At 42.2% G+C, this 20,083-nt stretch overlaps 1 protein-coding gene across 1 annotated transcript in view; it reads left to right on the plus strand.

Moving 5' to 3' along the window:
* The window catches only part of LOC147034948 (vomeronasal type-2 receptor 1-like), a 134,863-nt gene that overhangs the window by 36,672 nt on the left and 78,108 nt on the right, over positions 1 to 20,083 (plus strand). Inside the window, exon 3 of the mRNA XM_085859897.1 lies at positions 743 to 937. Within this exon, the coding sequence (XP_085716023.1) occupies positions 743 to 937 (195 nt within the window). The remainder of the gene's footprint in view (positions 1 to 742; positions 938 to 20,083) is intronic.

Genomic DNA, 20,083 nt, shown 5'->3' on the forward strand with positions numbered 1-20,083 from the left:
CCTTTTGGAATTTGTTCAACGAAGCCACCCATAGGTTTGATGACATAAATTACCATCATATTTTGAATCCTAAACTATAACCCGAAATGAAAATGTAATTTCTCATGCAGGTTCCATTTTGAAAAGCACAGCAGCAAAGATAATTTTCTTGTTGTGGCAATACAAGGACATTGTTATGTTTGGGGATTTTTTCTTGAAGCACAACATCACTGATAAAACGTGGATGGGGTTTATTGCTTCACCTTTAATCAAGATTCCAAAGTATTCACAAATTTATCAAGGATCCTTTGGATTTGAAATGCGATCGGGTTTCATTCCAGGTCTTTCTTCATTTTTAACAGCAATCAAACCTAATGTGCCACTGGCAGCCAATACATTCCCAAGTGTCAAAATAATGTCAACACAAACGCTTGAAAACTGCAAATCATCATCACATAAAATGTTTTTTCATACAGAATGCAAAAATAATTGTGAAAACATCACTTGTCATTCAAATGATTTTGGTGAAAATTACATTTACAATAATTGTCTTGATGAACAATCGATTCCCCATTTCAGAAACCATATATTTAAGTATGTCAGTGATCGAGTAACTTCAAGTTTCAGTCTTAAAACAAATATGAAATTCCAAGCAAGCCAGAATTGCAATAAAAACTTTCCTTCATACGACAAATTTATTCAGAACATTTGGGAGTCGTCTTTTAATTGCTCCTTAAACACAGCAAGGATGAATATGAAACAGTGCACAAGGAATGATATAGCACCTGAGACTGAATCAAAATTTACAGATGTTTCAGAGAACCAGTTTGGTTATACGACTTATATGGCAGTTTATGTTATTGCACATGCACTGCATGACCTCGACGCCTGTGTTTATGGATACGGGCCATTTAAAAATAGTACATGTGCCAACAAATATGATCTCAACCTCTGGCAGGTAAGGTTTTATATCCTTCATTTCATTCTCTCATAAAATGTATTGGATAAAAACACAAGGACATTGTTATGTTTGGGGATTTTTTCTTGAAGCACAACATCACTGATAAAACGTGGATGGGATTTATTGCTTCACCTTTAATCAAGATTCCAAAGTATTCACAAATTTATCAAGGATCCTTTGGATTTGAATCCAAAGGATCCTTTCTGCTTTCTGCCAAAGGATCCTTCAAAATGCTTTTGAAGCATTTCTTTAAATTTCTGAAATGGTATATCATCTTTACTGAAGAAAAATGCAAATTTGAGGAAAAAGTAGAGTGTTAATCATCTTTTTATGAGTCACCTTTGACAACTCACACACAGCAAACATGATTTGATTTCCAGATGGATATAACTCTTTTTAATGCAATCCAATAATTCAAAACGCCATCATAATCTACTTCAAATACATCCAACAATTATATAACCTCTTGTAAAAGTAAAAACAAAAACAAAGAAACAAACAAACAAACAAGCAGTCATAGACTGGGACTAATAAAATCGTCAACTTGACCTCTGACCTTGTCCAATAAAAGCTGTCTCTAGAGAAGGTAGCGAAGCAAACCAGAAGTTTCTATGATGATTCCAAACCATCATAAATCGAATGTTTGACCTCACTGTGACCTTGACCTTAGACCGATTTTGACCAAAATCTAAGCAGCGCAAGCCATCACCCTCCTGAATCACTTGGTGTAATTTGACATTGGTAGCTTCTTTCCTTCTCGAGTTATCATTTTTTTGGATGTTTGACCTCACTGTGACCTTGACCTTTGACCGATTTTGACCAAAATCTAATCAGCACGAGCCATCACACTCTTGAATAAAGTGGTGTAATTTGACATTGGTAGCTTCTTCCGTTCTTGATTTATCGTGCCTACAAACAAACAAACAAACAAACAAACAAACAAACAAGCAGTCATAGACTGGGACTAATGAAATCGTCAACTTGACCTCTGACCTTGTCCAATAAAAGCTGTCTCTAGAGAAGGTAGCGAAGCAAACCAGAAGTTTCTATGATGATTCCAAACCATCATAAATCGAATGTTTGACCTCACTGTGACCTTGACCTTAGACCGATTTTGACCAAAATCTAAGCAGCGCAAGCCATCACCCTCCTGAATCACTTGGTGTAATTTGACATTGGTAGCTTCTTTCCTTCTCGAGTTATCATTTTTTTGGATGTTTGACCTCACTGTGACCTTGACCTTAGACCGATTTTGACCAAAATCTAAGCAGCGCAAGCCATCACCCTCCTGAATCACGTGGTATAATTTGACATTGGTAGCTTCTTCCATTCTCGAGATATCAGTTTTTGGATGTTTGACCTCACTGTGACCTTGACCTTTGACAGATTTTGACCAAAATCTAAACAGCACGAGCCATCACCCTCCTGAATCACATGATGTAATTTGACATTGGTAGCTTCTTCCGTTCGAGTTATCTGTACCAAACCATCAAAAATCGAATGTTTTGGATATTTGACCTCACTGTGACCTTGACCTTTGACCGATTTTGAGCAAAATATAATCAGCGCTAGCCACCATCCTCCTGAATCACGTGGTGTAATTTGACATTGGGAGCTTCTTCTGTTCTCGAGTTATCGTGCCAACAAACAAACAAACAAACAAGCAGTCATAGACTGGTACTTACGAAATCGTCAACTTGACCTCTGACCTTGTCTAATAAAAGTTGTCTCTGGAGAAGGTAGCGACACAAAGCAGAAGTTTCTACGATGATTCTGCACCAAACCATCAAAAATCGAATGTTTTAGATGTTTGACCTCACTGTGACCTTGAGCTTTGACCGATTTTGAGCAAAATCTAATCAGTGCTAGCCACCACACTCATGAATCACCTGGTGTAATTTGACATTGGTAGCTTCTTCCATTCTCGAGTTATCATTTTTTGGATGTTTGACCTCACTGTGGCCTTGACCTTTGACAAATTTTGACCAAAATCTAATCAGCACGAGCCATCACCCTCCTGAATCACATGATGTAACTTGACATTGGTAGCTTCTTCCATTCGAGTTATCTGTACCAAACCATCAAAAATCGAATGTTTTGGATATTTGACCTCACTGTGACCTTGACCTTTGACCGATTTTGAGCAAAATATAATCAGCGCTAGCCACCATCCTCCTGAATCACGTGGTGTAATTTGACATTGGGAGCTTCTTCTGTTCTCGAGTTATCGTGCCAACAAACAAACAAACAAACAAGCAGTCATAGACTGGTACTTACGAAATCGTCAACTTGACCTCTGACCTTGTCTAATAAAAGTTGTCTCTGGAGAAGGTAGCGACGCAAAGCAGAAGTTTCTACGATGATTCTGCACCAAACCATCAAAAATCGAATGTTTTAGATGTTTGACCTCACTGTGACCTTGAGCTTTGACCGATTTTGAGCAAAATCTAATCAGCGCTAGCCACCACCCTCCTGAATCACATGGTGTAATTTGACATTGGTAGCTTCTTCCGTTCTCGAGATATCATTTTTTGGATGTTTGACCTCACTGTGACCTTGACCTTTGACCGATTTTGACCAAAATCTAATCAGCACGAGCCATCACCCTCCTGAATCACGTGGTGTAATTTGACATTGTTAGCTTCTTCGTTTCTCGAGTTATCGTGCCTACAAACAAACAAACAAACAAACAAACAAGCAGTCATAGACTGGTACTTACGAAATCGTCAACTTGACCTCTGAACTTGTCTAATAAAAGCTGTCTCGAGAGAAGGTAGCGAAGCAAACCAGAAGTTTCTACGATGATTCTGTACCAAACCATCAAAAATAGAATGTTTTGGATGTTTGACCTCACTGTGACCTTGACCTTTGACCGATTTTGACCAAAATAAAAGCAGCGCAAGCCATCACCCTCCTGAATCACTTGGTGTAATTTGACATTGGTAGCTTCTTTCCTTCTCGAGTTATCATTTTTTTGGATGTTTGACCTCACTGTGACCTTGACCTTTGACCGATTTTGACCAAAATCTAATCAGCACGAGCCATCACACTCTTGAATAAAGTGGTGTAATTTGACATTGGTAGCTTCTTCCGTTCTTGATTTATCGTGCCTACAAACAAACAAACAAACAAACATACAAACAAACAAAGTCATAGACTGGTACTTACGAAATCGTCAACTTGACCTCTGACCTTGTCTAATAAAAGCTGTCTCTCGAGAAGGTAGCGACGCAAACCAGAAGTTACTACGATGAATCTGTTCAAAACTATCAAAAATCGAATGTTTTACCTCACTGTGACCTTGACCTTTGACCGATTTTGACCAAAATCTAATCAGCACTAGCCATCACAATCCTGAATCACCTGGTGTAATTTGACATTGGTGGCTTCTTCCGTTCTCGAGTTATCGTGCCTACAAACAAACAAACAAACAAGCAGTCATAGACTGGCACTGACGAAATCGTCAACTTGACCTCTGACCTTGTCGAATAAAAGCTGTCTCGAGAGAAGGTAGCGAAGCAAACCAGAAGTTTCTACGCTGATTCTGTAGCAAACCATCAAAAATCGAATGTTTTGGATGTTTGACCTCACTGTGACCTTGACCTTTGACCGATTTTGACCAAAATCGAATCCGTGCGAGCCACCACCCTCCTGAATCATGTGGTATAATTTGACATTGGTAGCTTCTTCCATTCTCGAGATATCAGTTTTTGGATGTTTGACCTCACTGTGACCTTGACCTTTGACAGATTTTGACCAAAATCTAAACAGCACGAGGCATCACCCTCCTGAATCACGTGGTGTAATTTGACATTGTTAGCTTCTTCCGTTCTCGAGTTATCATGCCTACAAACAAACAAACAAACAAACAAACAAGCAGTCATAGACTGGTACTTACGAAATCGTCAACTTGACCTCTGACCTTGTCCAATAAAAGCTGTCTCGAGAGAAGGTAGCGAAGCAAACCAGAAGTTTCTGTGATGATTCTGTACCAAACCATCAAAAATCGAATGTTTTGGATGTTTGACCTCACTGTGACCTTGACCTTTGACCGATTTTGACCAAAATCTAATCAGCGCTCGCCACTACCCTCCTGAATAACGTGGTGTAATTTGACATTGGTAGCTTCTTCCGTTCTCAAGATATCATTATTTGGATGTTTGACCTCACTGTGACCTTGACCTTTGACCGATTTTGACCAAAATCTAATCAGCACGAGCCATCACCCTCCTGAATCACGTGGTGTAATTTGACATTGGTAGCTTCTTCCGTTCTCAAGATATCATTATTTGGATGTTTGACCTCACTGTGACCCTGACCTTTGACCGATTTTGACCAAAATCTAATCAGCGCTCGCCACTACCCTCCTGAATAACGTGGTGTAATTTGACATTGGTAGCTTCTTCCGTTCTCAAGATATCATTATTTGGATGTTTGACCTCACTGTGACCTTGACCTTTGACCGATTTTGACCAAAATCTAATCAGCACGAGCCATCACCCTCCTGAATCACATGGTGTAATTTGACATTGGTAGCTTCTTCCGTTCTCAAGATATCATTATTTGGATGTTTGACCTCACTGTGACCTTGACCTTTGACCGATTTTGACCAAAATCTAATCAGCACGAGCCATCACCCTCCTGAATCACGTGGTGTTATTTGACATTGTTAACTTCTTCCGTTCTCGAGTTATCGTGCCTACAAACAAACAAACATACAAACAAACAAACAAGCAGTCATAGACTGGTACTTACGAAAACGTCAACTTGACCTCTGACCTTGTCTAATAAAAGCTGTCTCTCAAGAAGGTGGCGACGCAAACCAGAAGTTTCTACGATGATACTGTTCCAAACCATCAAAAATCGAATGTTTGACCTCACTGTGACCTTGACCGATTTTGACCAAAATCTAATCAGCACTAGCCATTACCCTCCTGAATCACGTGGTGTAATTTGACATTGGTAGCTTCTTCTGTTCTCGAGTTATCGTGCCTACAAACAAGCAAACAAACAAACAGAAACGGAAGGCATCAATATACTTCTGAAATCTTTAGATTTCATTAGTAACAAACAAACGGAAGTCATCAATATACTTACGAAATCTTTAGATTTCGTAAGTAACAAACAGAAACGGAAGACATCAACATACTTACGAAATCTTTAGATTTCGTAAGTAACAAAGAAACAAACAGAAACGGAAGGCATCAATATATTTATGAAATCTTTAGATTTCGTAAGTAACAAACAAACAGAAACGGAAGTCATCAATATACTTATGAAATCTTTAGATTTCGTAAGTAACAAACACACAAACAAACACACAAACAAACAGAAACGGAACTGATCAATATACTTACGAAGTCTTTAGATTTCGTAAGTAAAAAAGTGGAAGCAAAAACATTTACTGTATGTACTTTAAATAAAGTGTTTGAAAACATAATCTCCAGCATCTGTTAAAAACAGTCAAGTCATTTCAACATCTCAACAGCGAAAATTACAGCTTCAGTTGAGCTGTGAGAAACTGCTTTGTGTTTGATGAAATATTCGTTATGTTAACGCCACAACTACCGTCATACCCACAACAAATATGATGCCTGACACCAGTGAAAATTATGTGTACAGCACCAATCAAAGCTTCGATCTATTATCTCGAGACAACTCCCACATTTATCTTGAATTACACCAATTTTTGATTTTTTTTTTTGTTTGTATACACTGTTGAGGCTCATATAAGAGCTAACATACAGAACATACAACAAGGGGAGTAGGAGACAAGAGGGGTGGGAGAGGGAAGGAAAAAAACAGTGGGGAACAGAGACATGAGGAGATCTGTGGAAGGACGAGGGATGGGATTGGATACACAGTGTAAACAAGATGGACAAAACATGGACTTTCAGGACCTTACACGACAGGAAATTTCAGGAAGGAAAGCAGGGATTTTGAACGAGGTGGGTTTGGGGTTGATTAATGAGGGTAGAAAAGATCATGGTTTTTGATGGGGGAAGATAAGAGATGGTGGTGAACATCTGTTTTAGTGCAGCAGCATAGCAAACCTGTTGTGCATTTTGTGATACAAGCACCAAATTTGGCATAAATGTACATTAATATGTTGCGAATATTTTCAGATATTGGGTTGAATATTTCAGACTAGATAATATAAAGTTGAAAATGGTACCATTGGATTCCTTGCCCCCAAAAACATACATTTAAATACCAGAATCAAGTCAATAGCTGCATTACGTCCAGAGATAATAGCAAATGTATATTTCAAGTGGTGGCCATTTTGAAATCCAATATGGCGGACATAAAGAGAGAATTTGAAGTGGCCCAATAACTGAAAATGTTCGCAACATATTAATGTACATTTGTGCCAAATTTGGTGCTTGTATCACAAAATGCACAATTCTTTTGAATATTTGGGCTAAGCCGCCCCACTATTTTGAAGACCTGGAGGGAAGAGTGTGATTGAAGAGTGTGTGGAAGTTTGTTCCAAAGGTGGGGAAAAAAGAGGAATGAAAGAGAGAAGGTAAGTCATGATTATTGATTTCGGTAGTTTCACGAGAAGCGGGTTCCTGACGGATCTTGAGCGCCATGCAGAAATATGGGGGGAGGGGGGACATATGGGAGACAGAGTAAGACAGAGCAGGAGCACAGGTGGGCCAAGGAAGGACTTTGCACGATGGAAGATGCCCAGTCGGCAACTGGCTTTGGAAGCCAGCTTGGAGATGTGGCTTTTCCAGGAAAGATCATGGCAGATAGTGAGACACAGAAGCTTGAATGAAAGTACTTCTTCAAGAGGATTGCTGAGAAAGGAGATGGTGGCAGGAGGTGGGGGTTCCAGATTGTCCTTTCAAAGAGACATAGTGAGAATGTGAGATTTGTCAGGGTTGAAAGACATGTTCCATATGTTGGACCAGCTTGTGATTTTATCCATATCTGCAGAGTAAAGAGGCTGCTGCTCACCGATCTGAGGGATGGCAGGTGGTACGGCAGAAGGTGGAGTCATCAGCAAAAAGATAAGGAGGATTTTCCAGAGTCAGAGACATCATTGATGAGAACCAGAAAAAGAACAGGGTCCAGAACACTGCCTTGAGGATCTCCAGCCTGGACAGGAAGAGGGGATGAGAGAACTCCATTGTGGGCCACACATTGGCTGCAACAGGAGAGGAAGTCTGCGAGCCATGAGTGGAGATGTCCTTTGATACCACAGGAAGATTATTTGGTGAGCAGGGCAGGGTGCTAGACCATGTCGAAGGCACACCATATGTCAATGAGATGGCTCTGATTTCATGACTGGCATTGAGTGACCTGGTGTGAATCCAAATTGATGATCAGAAATCAAGCCATTGGAGAAGATAAAGGATTTAATGTCTGAATTGATGATGGATTCCATAACCCTGCTGATGATTGGGAGAAGGCTGATTGGTCGATAGTTGCAGGGATCCGTTTTTGCACCTTCTTTATATAGAGTTGTAATGTTTGCTTATTTCCAAGTGGATGGCAGATGAACTTGAGCAAATGAGATGGTGAATGGAATAGAGAGAGTGAGAGCAAGAGTAGCAGAGCAGATTTTTAGCACATGTGGGCTGATGCCATCTGGATCAGTTGCAGAATCAGAGTCGAAGTTTGACAGCAAGCTCTCTTCCTTGTCAGGAGAAAAGGACACAGTCCAGGACCAGCTGGTTGTGACTGGGTAAGGTGGGTGCAGAAAGCGATGTGTTTGGGACACAAGATTTTGAAGCAAATACTGAGTTTTGGCATTCAGCCTTTTCATGTGTATTGTCAGCTGTACAGCCATTTTTAGTAAGGGAGGGGATAAAGGGGGAACATACACCAGAAACAGACTTAACTAGATGCCAACAAGACTTGCAGGAGGGAGACAGGTTTGAGAGGTCAGACATGAGATTAGAAAGATATTGTTTTCTGGCTCTCCTGAGGGTGGAAACTCACTTGTTCCAAGCTTTGTGGAAGGAACTGAGATTGCCTTCAGTTGGATTTGCTTTCCATGAGGTGAATGCAAGTTGTTTCAGGACAACTGCCTCGCCACAAACTTCAGGAAAACAATGGGCGGGAGGATGCTTGGACAACTGAAGATGAGAGGGGATAAATCTATACATGAGAGAGAGAGAGAGAGAGAGCAAGTTTCTTTGAAATAATTTCTAGGGCAAGTTGATTTCAGAGGAAAGAGGGATGGGAGACCAGTCTAGAAGTTTGATGGCTGCTTGAAGTTCCTGCCAGTTGGCCTGAGTGAAATGCCAGACTTGGTTGGTTCTCCAATAATGTGGCACTGAGGTGTTTCTCCAATAATGTGGCACTGCGGTGGTTCTCCAATAATGTGGCACTGGGGTGGTTCTCCAATAATGTGGCACTGAGGTGTTTCTCCAATAATGTGGCACTGGGGTGGTTCTCCAATAATGTGGCACTGGGGTGGTTCTCTAATACCAGCCAGAGAGATGTCTACTTTGACAAGCATGTGGCCATATGAACTGATTGGAGTGGAGGAAGAACAGCAGATATTTTCAGGGAAATTGAACAAAATCAGATCCAGAAGAGATGGAGTACCATTGGTTGAGATCCAGGTTGGGAAGTTGACAGATTGTGTCAGTACCAATGAGTCACAGAAGTCTTTTGCTGAAGTGCCATGGCAGGTGATAGAGGTATTGACACCCAGCCAAATGGCATGATTACAATTGAAGTCACCACATGTGAGGAAGAGAGAGCTGGGATGAGAGGATAGAAAAAGGCAAAAGGCAAAAGTCCTTGTTTTCAGAGAGTGAGATGCAAATGGAGTCATCACTGTTTGGTGGACGTTACAACACACAACAAAAATATTTTGTGGGAGTGGAGGGGAAGCCGTAGCCAGAGGTATTCCTGAGGATGTGGGGGATAGAGGGCAGTGCATGGTGAGTGAGGAATAGAGTCTTTGATGAAGAGAGCAACTCCGCTGCCAGGACGATGATCAGGTCTGTCATACCCGAGGATGGAGTAACCAAGGAGAGATACTTGGGAGTGAGAGACATCTTGAAGGAGGAAAGTTTCTGATATGCAGATTATGTCTGGTTTGTCAATGACAACCTGTATGGAAAGATCTGTCAGGTTTGAGCAAAGTCTACAAATTTTTGAGGTCCACACTGTTAAGGAAGAGGTAGGGGATGAGATTTTGGGTGTAGAAAAGGGGAGGAGGAGGGTAGGATGAGGGAGGAGGGGGGAAGGTAAGGAGAGTTATTGAAAGAGTGTGAGTGATTGCAGAAGAGCTTGGGGAGAGGGCCACATGAAAGGGAGAAAAGGCTTGGTGGTGATTGGTTGAGGTCCAGTGGGAAGTAAAAAGAGAGGGGCAGTGGGAAGTTGAAGATTAGTGGTGTAGGTGGAAGAGAGAGGGTGGGGGAAGGTGGCACCTTTGTGGATGTGAGGGGGGCAACTTTGGGAAGGGGAATGAGGGAGACGATTAGAGGGAGAAAGGGGGTGAGAGGGGAGGGTTGAGGGAGAAGGGAGAGGGGGAAGATTTTAGGGAGAAGGGTGAGGGGGAATTTTTGAGAAAGGTGAGAAGGATGCTTGGAGGGGGAACACCGTGAAGGTTGCTTTGAGATGGAGGGTTGAGAGCGAAGCTTTGAGAGAGGGGGGGGGGAGACTATGAAAGTAAGCACGGCCAAGATGCAAGCGGGCAATGGGAAATGTGGGGAGAGGGGAAGAATGAGACCTGTTGGTGATATTGTGAGGAAGGGAGTGGGCAGGTGTAATATTTGAGGGGTTGGTAAGAGGGGAGGTGTGCTCAGAGGAAGGAAGAGCATGTTTGTGGTGATGAGAGTACTGATTGAGAGTGTGAGATATCTATTAGGTGAGAATGGAGCCCATAGATGTTAGAACACCTCACACTTTGGGACAACAGAGGAGGAACTGATATTGAAGCAGAAGACAGTAAAGAGGTGCCAAGAGCAAAGGTAGGATGAGGGGCAAGGTGGGAGGGGTAAGGAGAGGGGATAACAGGTGAGGAGTTAAGAGGAGGTAGATTTAAGGAGGTGGGGTGAATTGCCACTGAAGTTGGAAAAAATGGACGATTGCTGGAACACGAACATGCATTGCCAACTGGGATTAAAAAAATTTTTTAAGTCAGAGATGTGATTAAAGACGTTGCATGAGAGGTGCAATAAAGGAGAATGAAGAGAATGGAGAAAAGAAACGTTGTAAAAGTGGGACTTTTTAGAAGGAAAGGTTGAATTGAAAACAGCCTTTTGAAGAAGAAATTGAGTCGTGAATTATGATGGAATACCGAGAACCTCATGTGTGAAAGAGGAAATTGGAACATTTAAAGAGATTTTTTATTCTTTTTTTTGAATAAGATTATGTAGGATTAGGTAAAGGAAAGGTTGAAGAAAAATCGTGTAGTTATTGGTGAATTTGGATCAGCAAACGCAGAAGGAAGCTGTTAGGTCAACTAAAGTTCCAGAAAGAAGAGGGGGGAGCGAAACGTCGTTCTAGGAGGTGTAACGTGAGAAGTTGAAAGAATAAAAAATTTTTTTTAAGATTAGGTAAAACTAGATAAAGGAATGATTGAAGAAAAAAAATCGTGAAGGTGTATGGTGAATGTGGGTTGGCAAAAGTAGTAGTTGGTAGAGCAGCAGAAGAAGGAGGAAGAAGAGTCGGTACAGGTTGTCATGTGGTTATGTGGGGTACAATGTGAGGTGAAAGGTATTTTTTTCTTGTAGTTTCTTTTTATATTTTGAGACATGAAACAGAGGGTATAGTTGAAAAGGATAGAAGGAGGGTAGAGGGAAAAGTGGGGAAAAATATAAACTGATGGCAATAAGGAGAAATTACAATAAACATGATTACTCACACAAACAGGAAGCAGGGTAGGCCTCAAGGAAACCTGATATGAAAAGACGACGAAAACTCACCAATTAGCACAAGTTTTAACAGAAGACCGAACTAGAAACACATAGTAAACACAGAGACACCAAAATGACAGTAAAAACATGACAAAAACGACTAGAAAACTTATCTTTGAGATTGTCGGCAGAGATCTTGAAGAAGAACCACCACCGTCGCTCAAGAACTGGAACCAGAAGTCAAAGTATGTACGAATATTACAGACAATTCTGAATCTACTACAACCAAAATGAAGTAACTGACAGTAATAGAAAGTTCACAATCATCATATCTTCACATCCATCCATGCATTGGGATCAAACTCTGTGCAGAGTGTTTGTGCTGCCCAAGCAGTCTCCTGGGCTATTGGGCACAATCCTGGACAGATCACCACTCTGACACAGGATACCAGCAAACTGGTACTCATTTTTCCAACCTCAGAAATATAGCAGGCTGAGTCAACCTAACCTGGTATTAATTCGACAGCAAAGGAGGATTTGAACTCAGGACACTAGGATCCCAAGCCCACCACTCCAGCCAGTAAGTCAACAATCTTCATATCATGAAGCAAACATCAGTGACAGAGATGCAAGATAAGTGCAGAAGCAAACTAGAAAGGCACTCGGTAGAGCGCATACCTCTGCCAAGCAATGCCGGATCCAGTAGAACATATCGGGTCCAATAAATTTTTGACACATTATGCCATACTTTATATCGTTTTTGGCCCCACCTCTCAATGGTGAAGAATCACCTTAAAAAATATTCGGAAAAAAAAAAAACCGTATTCGGATCTTTACCAAAATCTAATCAGTTTGTCCTTGTTATACACCCAACCTGCCCACCAAATTACGTCCAAAACTGGCCATAATGTTTTGAGTTTTCTTCCTATATATCGGTTTAGCACGATCTCTCAATGGTGAAGTATGACATAAAATTATGTTTACGTTATTAAAATGGACTCATACATTGTGCCAAAATCAGGCTCTGTTCTTTTCTCAACAATGTTGAAAAAGATGGATATCATTGAGGTATTTTCAGTATAGTTTCTGTTTTTTGTGGTTTTAATATCCTGATTGAACCAAAACACGCACCAACAACAAAAAACAACAACGTCCAACGCGGAAAATGTAGTTCATCAAAAAGGGTGAAAATTCAAAGCAATATTTCGTTTTTTTCCAAAAAAGACAGAATGAAAGGACCATGATGTGCATGCAGAAAATAGGTAAGAAATAGTTTAATTGTTACAATTTGATTTTGTAACTCCATTAACTGGAAGAGCCTTCTCAGTGTGTTGGAATTTATTCATGACTAGCAAATAACAGCTATCGCCTCACTGACAGGAATACTAAAGGTGAGAGAGAGAAAGAGTGGGAGGAAGAGGAAGAGAGGAGTGGGGGAGAGATAGCGGCGAGAGTGAAAAGGTGGAGGGGAAAGGAGGGAGGAGGGATGGAGGGGTGAGGAAGGGTGGAGGAGAGAGGAGGGGTGGGGGAGTGAGGAGGGGTGGGAGAGCGGGGAGGGGGAGGGGAGCAAGGAGGGGTGGGGGAAGGGCAGACAGTGTAAGGTTAGAGTAAGGGAAGGCAGATGTGTGGAGAAGCGTTCATTACGATTCATACTGTTTCATCAAAATGATTTTACATAGAATAACAGTGAAGATGAAAACAAAATAATGTATGAAATCCATTTTCTACCAATCATACTATAAACACAGCCCTGAGGCAAACATTGACGGACACATCTGGAGCAAAGCCATCTGGGCACAAACACTGCTCGGACACATCCAGAAACAAACTCCTGTCTGGAGACAAACACTGCCTGAATGTGTCCAGGGACAAACACTGCCTGGATGCATCCAGGGACAATCACTGCTCAGACACATCTAGAGACAAACACCACCTGGCCACATCCAGGGACAAAAATGCTGCCCGGACATGTTCAGAGACATACACCACCTGCACGCATCTGGAGCCAAACTGCCAGAGACAAATCCTGTCCGGACACGTCCGGAGCCAAACTCCCATCCAGACATAAACACCGACTCATCCAGAGACAAACAAAGCCTGGACACATCTGGAGCAAAGCGAGCCAGAGACAAGTACTGCTCAGACACATCCGAGACAAAAACCATCCAGACAGAACCACCGTCCGAATATGTCCAGAGACAGAAAGAGAGAAAAAGGAGGGGAGAGTGAAAGAGGGGTGGGAGGATGGTGCTGCACTGTATTGGGAGGGGTGTAGAGCAAGGATGAGTCAGAGAGAGAGAGAGACGACTTTATTACAAAAATACAAAAATTGTTTGCCTCACATACAGAGGCTCACACAGTTGCATACAATTTTACATCATAAACAAAGAACAAAAAAGTTTAGACAGAGGGTATAAACAACCAAACTAGTAAGTAAATTTAACTGACCCTCAGATACTTTACAGAAGGCATTGTTTATGCACCATTGGGTCTCAAACACCTGTACCGGAGAGCAACACCAGAACGCCAGTTTGATTCTTGAAACACAAAGGGCTTTAAAGACTTCTAAGCTATCTGTTGCATACAAATCATTGCACACTTTTGATTTTCTTGTCTTATATATCGCAAGCTTAGCTTGTGAAAGGAAAAAAATGAATTAGGATTGCTGTTGGGGAGTTGAAGGGCATACTCGAGCCAAAAATAAAGGTTGGAAAATCAAAATTACTGGAGGGACATGCCAAAAGCATCTCCAGGAAAACAAATAAAGGGGTTAAACAGTTACAGAATATATACGCCTGAGGTAGTGTTTCGGTTTGTCCACAGAAGGGACATTGCTCACTTTTTGTTTGGAGAACCGGTGAATTAAAGAATTTGTTGGCAACACCTAATGTGAGATTCTCCATTGGAGATCTCCAACACGTTTTGGTACAGGTTGTCTATAGTACCAATTCCAAATAGGATAAAGGGGAAGGTTTTTGGTAAGACTGTGACCCATCTACAGGATACGGGGGAGGACAAAGAGGGAAAAAGGACTTTTAGGCATTGTATGTTCAGGGTTTTTCGGTTAGTCCAGGAAAAGGATCGAGATCGGCCAAAACCAATAGGTTCTAGACTAGTAGAGCCAGATAGATAAAGGTTTGGGAAAGGTGGGGAAAAGTCAGAGGTGGGTATAGGAGGGGTTTTTTTTTCAAACTTTTTGTGAGGCACAGTAGGTATGTAGTACTGATTTCAGCACGCTGTCCACTTTGCGACATGATCTAATGCCAACCTCTGTCACAAGAGCAGTGGCACTTAGCCACCTATCATTGGTAACATTCTTCAAGTGGCACACTTTCGTTATTGCATTGTTTATGAACTGCTGAATGAAAGCATTTTCCCCTTCATTGCCTTCAAATAAACTATTGTGAAACAGTGGCTCGTTGAAGAACATGGGTTCAGTGTAGGTCGAGGGGTCACGATGGCAGCCGAAAGCTTGCCATGCATTGAGTAGGCTTCGGTGAAAAGCAGGTAACCCAGATAAATCTATCTTGGTTGAGTCCATCAAAAACAAATCTTGTGCAAAGTTCAATTTTCCAGCTTGTCGGAAGATGCAACTGGTGAGTTGTTTCCAGACCAAACAGGGTTCATACAAGAAGCGCCAGACTGTTCGCAGCCGGAAAGCCATGATGCGGAACTTGACATTCACGAGTCCTTGGCCACCTTCAGCCCCTGGTAAGTTCAAGATTTCCGGTCGCAGCCTATGCTTTCCAGACCAGAAGAAACGAGTGATGCATTTCTGTATGTTGTCCACAATGTCTGTTGGTGGCTGTAGGGCAAGAACCTTGTACCATAACATTGAGGTGACCAGACTGTTGATGACTCATACCCTGCCTTGGTAGGACAGTTGGCAGAGTAAACTTCCATTTCAGTAAAATTAGTTCCATGCATGCCAACAAACCTTCCCAGTTATGCCTCACAAAATCGCCCGGACCAAGAAACACTCCCAATAACTTGATCCCGTCATTTTTCCAAGAAATATTGCCAGGTGGACAAGGAGGGGGAGGGAAAGGGGGGGGTGAATAAGGGATAGGTAGAGGGTTGGAGCCACAGTGCTTCTGTTTTAGCCCAATTTATTCTGGCTGATGATGCTTTACTAAAGAGATCCAACGTACTCGTCATCTTAACAATGTCTTCGACATGATTTATGCAGACACAGATGTCATCTGCATAGACGATGCTTTTTAAGGGATTAGTTCCCATGGTGACACCAGATAAGGATTTACGAAGGGCGTTTAAGAAGGGTTCAAGAGAAAGAGTATACAATATTCCTGAAAGAGGGCAGCCCTGCCTTACCACTCTCCCAACCCCATATGGGGGTACAAGTTCGATGTTTATTTTTAACAAGGCCATTTTGTTTGAATAACATAACTGTATATGTGATAGAAAGAGGGAGCCAAAACCAAAAAAATTTAAAACTTCAAAAAGGTATGCGTGAGAAACACAGTCAAATGCTTTCTCCTGGTGCAAGAAGACCAGGCCACAACTTCCATGATTTATCTCACAAACATCAATTACATCTTGAATAACAGAGATACTATCCGGGATATTATGCCCGGGGACACAGTAGGTTTGGTATATGTGTATAATATCCTTTAGTAGAGGTGAAATATGTAAGGCCAAACCTTTAGAGAGGATTTTATAGTCTGTACACAGCAGGGACACTGGCCTCCACTGTGAGATGAGTAAGGGATTCCCTTTTTTAGGAATCAAAGTAACCACAGCTCTTTTGCAACTTAGTGGGAGTTAATTCTTCTCCAGGCTCTCTTGGAAGACCAAAAGCAATTCAGGTCCCATAATTTTTTGAAGAACTCCGCTGGTAGACCATCCAGCCCAGGTGATTTCCCTCCGTTCAGGCTCTTAAGGGCAACAGAAAGTTCCTCGAGTGTGAGTGGTGATTCTAAATCCATCTTTTGTCTGGGGGATAGAACACTGATACCATCCGCCAATTGAGAAACCAGTTCTAAATCAACATCTTTTGCCTGGTAAAGTTGAGAGAAGAAAAGTTTTGCGTCGTTCTTAATTTCTACCGGGTTAGTAGTGACCAAGTTATCAGGACGTTTTAAAGCGGTGATAAGGGAATGAGGAGATTTGGATTCAAAGTCAAAGAAAAACCAGGTTGGGTTATCTAAGAGATGAAGGTGTTGAAAGTGTAATCTCGTTAACACTCCTTGGGTATGGTTGGTGATTATACTATAGAGAAGAGACTTTTTCTCATGCAGTCTGTTTTTGTTGGGGGGCAGGGTGGGTTTTTAAGTTGCTTTGAATCTGTAGAATTTCTTTCTCCAGTTCCGCTTTTATTCTGCGTTCTACTCTTGTATTTAACGAGCAGAAACGTTGACAGATATTTCGAATTTGGACCTTTGTGTTGTCCGATCATAACTGCTGGTCTTTAAATTGGGGCTTAACACCTACCAAATTGGACCATACACTTTGAAAGGCAATATTAAAAGAGGGGTTGTCTAATATGGAGATGTTAAGTTTCCAAAAAGAGTGGCAATTTGGAGACGACCCGATTCGGTAGCACGTGGTGATAAGGTGATGGTCTGAGAAACCAGATGGAGAAATTCTCGTGGTAGGTGAGAAGTTAATAAGGGGTGAGTTTACGTAAAATCTATCCAGCCGGGTGAGGGCCACCTGATTGTTGGCAACTTTACTCCAAGTAAACTGATGGGTGTTTGGATTTTGTATCCGCCATATGTCTTGAAGACGAAAATCCCTTATTATGTTAGACTTGATCAGCAGTCTGGCTGATCCGGGGTGAGATTCTGCACCATTCCGATCACGTGTGGACTGAAGGGTGCAATTGAAGTCACCTCCCATTATGATGCACTTTTGCAAATCTAATTGCCTCATGTGGAGTCGTAACCTTTTGAAGAAACTTCAGCGGTCTGTGCTCTTTGAAGGAGCATAGACATTCATTAAAGTAAATTCAATATTATTATCAACAAAATCCAGGGAAGCAAGGTAACCTGGGATTATTTCCTGAAATGAAAGTTGTCGAGGGCAAAAGTGCGGACTAAGCAGAAAAGCAACTCCTGCTGTGCGAGAGTTGGAATCCCTATAATAGCCGGTCTTTTTCATCACTCTATTTCAAACACTGTGCGATGCTGGAGTAGAGTGGGTTTCTTGTAAAAAGGCTACATCTAATTTCCGTTGTTTAATGAGGTTGACTACTTGGAGCATCCTAGACAGCCTTGCTCCACCATTTATGTTTACGCTGCCAAAGATCGCCATAGTGATGAACAGGTGGCAAGAAAAGAAGCACACGCAGGTCATCATTTCATTTCCATTTTAGCTTTAACAATGTGCTTTTTAAGCCTACTGCACTGTGGTTCGGTGAAATGGTAATCATTAGGTCGACGAATGATACATGGCTTTATTGATACATGCAAAAAGTAAGTCAGAAAAGTATTCCTTTATATCTCTATGTCTTTTCCGAAAATTATGATTTAGGAATTTAAGGATTTGCGATGGTAAGACATTAGGAGTACTGTTTGCAGGGAATTATTCGATGTTATCTGGTTCTCCTTCTGACATGTCAGAAGCACTATCTGGAAAATTTTAAATTTCTAATTCACAAACTGTGTTTGTACTCTGTCGTATACAGGTATCTTGTTGTTCTATATCCGACGTGGAGGGGAGGGGTGAGGGAGGCTCTGATTCCACCTTGAGTAATGTGGAGGGGGGGAGATGGAGTGAGGGGGGGAGATGAAGTGAGGGGAGGGGGGAGAGTGGTAGTATCAGCGTCTGCCTCAGGTTTTTCAGGATACGGTTTTTTCAGAGCTTTATCACAACACTCAGGTATGACTTCAGGGGTATTCGATGGAGTAATTTCCACCATTGACGAGTCCTGAACTAAAGGATCGTCCGATACAAAAACAACTACTCGTTTCTTCATGCGAGAAGCTGCGCAGACTTTTTCAAACCCAACCATATTACCAATGGCAGTAACAATGTTATCAACACTGACCTCGTTAGGAGGAAGGAACACGACGCCATTGTTCCTCGTCAAGGCCTCATAGGACGCGTAGCGGGAACATGTCGACATTGTTTGATTTCAAAGAACGGAAGGGGAGGGGTGAGGGAGGGAATGAGGGGAAAGGTCGTATGACCGCTCAGACGTCCGTTTCGCCGAAACAAAAAACACACCCGTAATACAGGTAAACAGGAACGCACTCGATAACGGAGTAGGCTACCGGCTCGAAGCTTACCTATACCACAACCTGTGGGGTCGGGGTCTCTCGGGGTCTCTCTCTCTCTCTCCGAAAAATATAAACACGTTATGAACCACACGGGGAAAAAGGGGTGGGGAGGAAGGGGGAGGGGAGTCGAGAAGAAGGGGGTGGGAGCGGAAAGCGGAAACAAAAAAGACGATGAGCATATTAAACAGGCAGGGGAGAGAATAACACTGGCCTCACAACACAGAGCAGGAGCCTACAGCGGTCATGACACCGCACCCAGAAACCAAACCACCAGCGGGTGGGAGAGGGAGAGGGGAGAAGGGAGAGGGGAAGGGAGAAGGGGGAAGGGAGAGGGGAGAGGGGAGAGGGGGAGGGGGAGAGGGAGAGGGGAGGGAGAGGGGAGAGGGGAGGGGGAGAGAGAGGGGGAGGGAGAGAGAGAGGTCCTTTTATTACAAAAAATACAAAGGATAAAAATCAATACAAGTTTTTCAATAAACCACCACAACAAAGCAAATGATAATGCACAAGAGTGGAAAAAAGGAAGTAAACAATACATTTTGGAGTGATTGATAAAGCATTGACAACGAGAGTGTTTATACAAATGGATACTCCGAAGAAAAACACATTAGAGAAAGGATAAGAAGATGGTAGGAAGAGAGAAAAGGAGAAGCAACACAGGCTCCACACGTACCGCCAGAGACTGAGCAACAGCCCCTTGCGTTTGCACATGTGTGCCAAGCGAACAACAGCTATGGGGCGGGGGGGAGAGGAGAGAGAGAGAGAGAGAGGAGAGAGAGAGAGAGAGGAGAGAGAGAGAGGAGAGAGAGAGAGGAGAGAGAGAGAGAGGAGAGAGAGAGAGGAGAGAGAGAGGAGAGAGAGAGAGAGAGGAGAGAGAGAGAGAGAGAGAGAGAGAGAGAGAGAGAGAGAGAGAGAGAGAGAGAGAGAGAGAGAGAGAGAGAGAGAGAGAGAGAGAGAGAGAGAGAGAGGAGAGAGAGAGGAGAGAGAGAGAAGAGAGAGAGAGAAGAGAGAGAGAAGAGAGAGATGAGAGAGAGAGAGAGAGAGACTTTCACTTTTATGTCCTTTTATTACAAAAAAAG

This window comes from Eptatretus burgeri, chromosome 1 (assembly GCF_056783735.1).
Source record: "Eptatretus burgeri isolate ZD-2024b chromosome 1, Ebu_testis_v1, whole genome shotgun sequence".
In the NCBI taxonomy this organism is placed as follows: domain Eukaryota; kingdom Metazoa; phylum Chordata; class Myxini; order Myxiniformes; family Myxinidae; genus Eptatretus; species Eptatretus burgeri.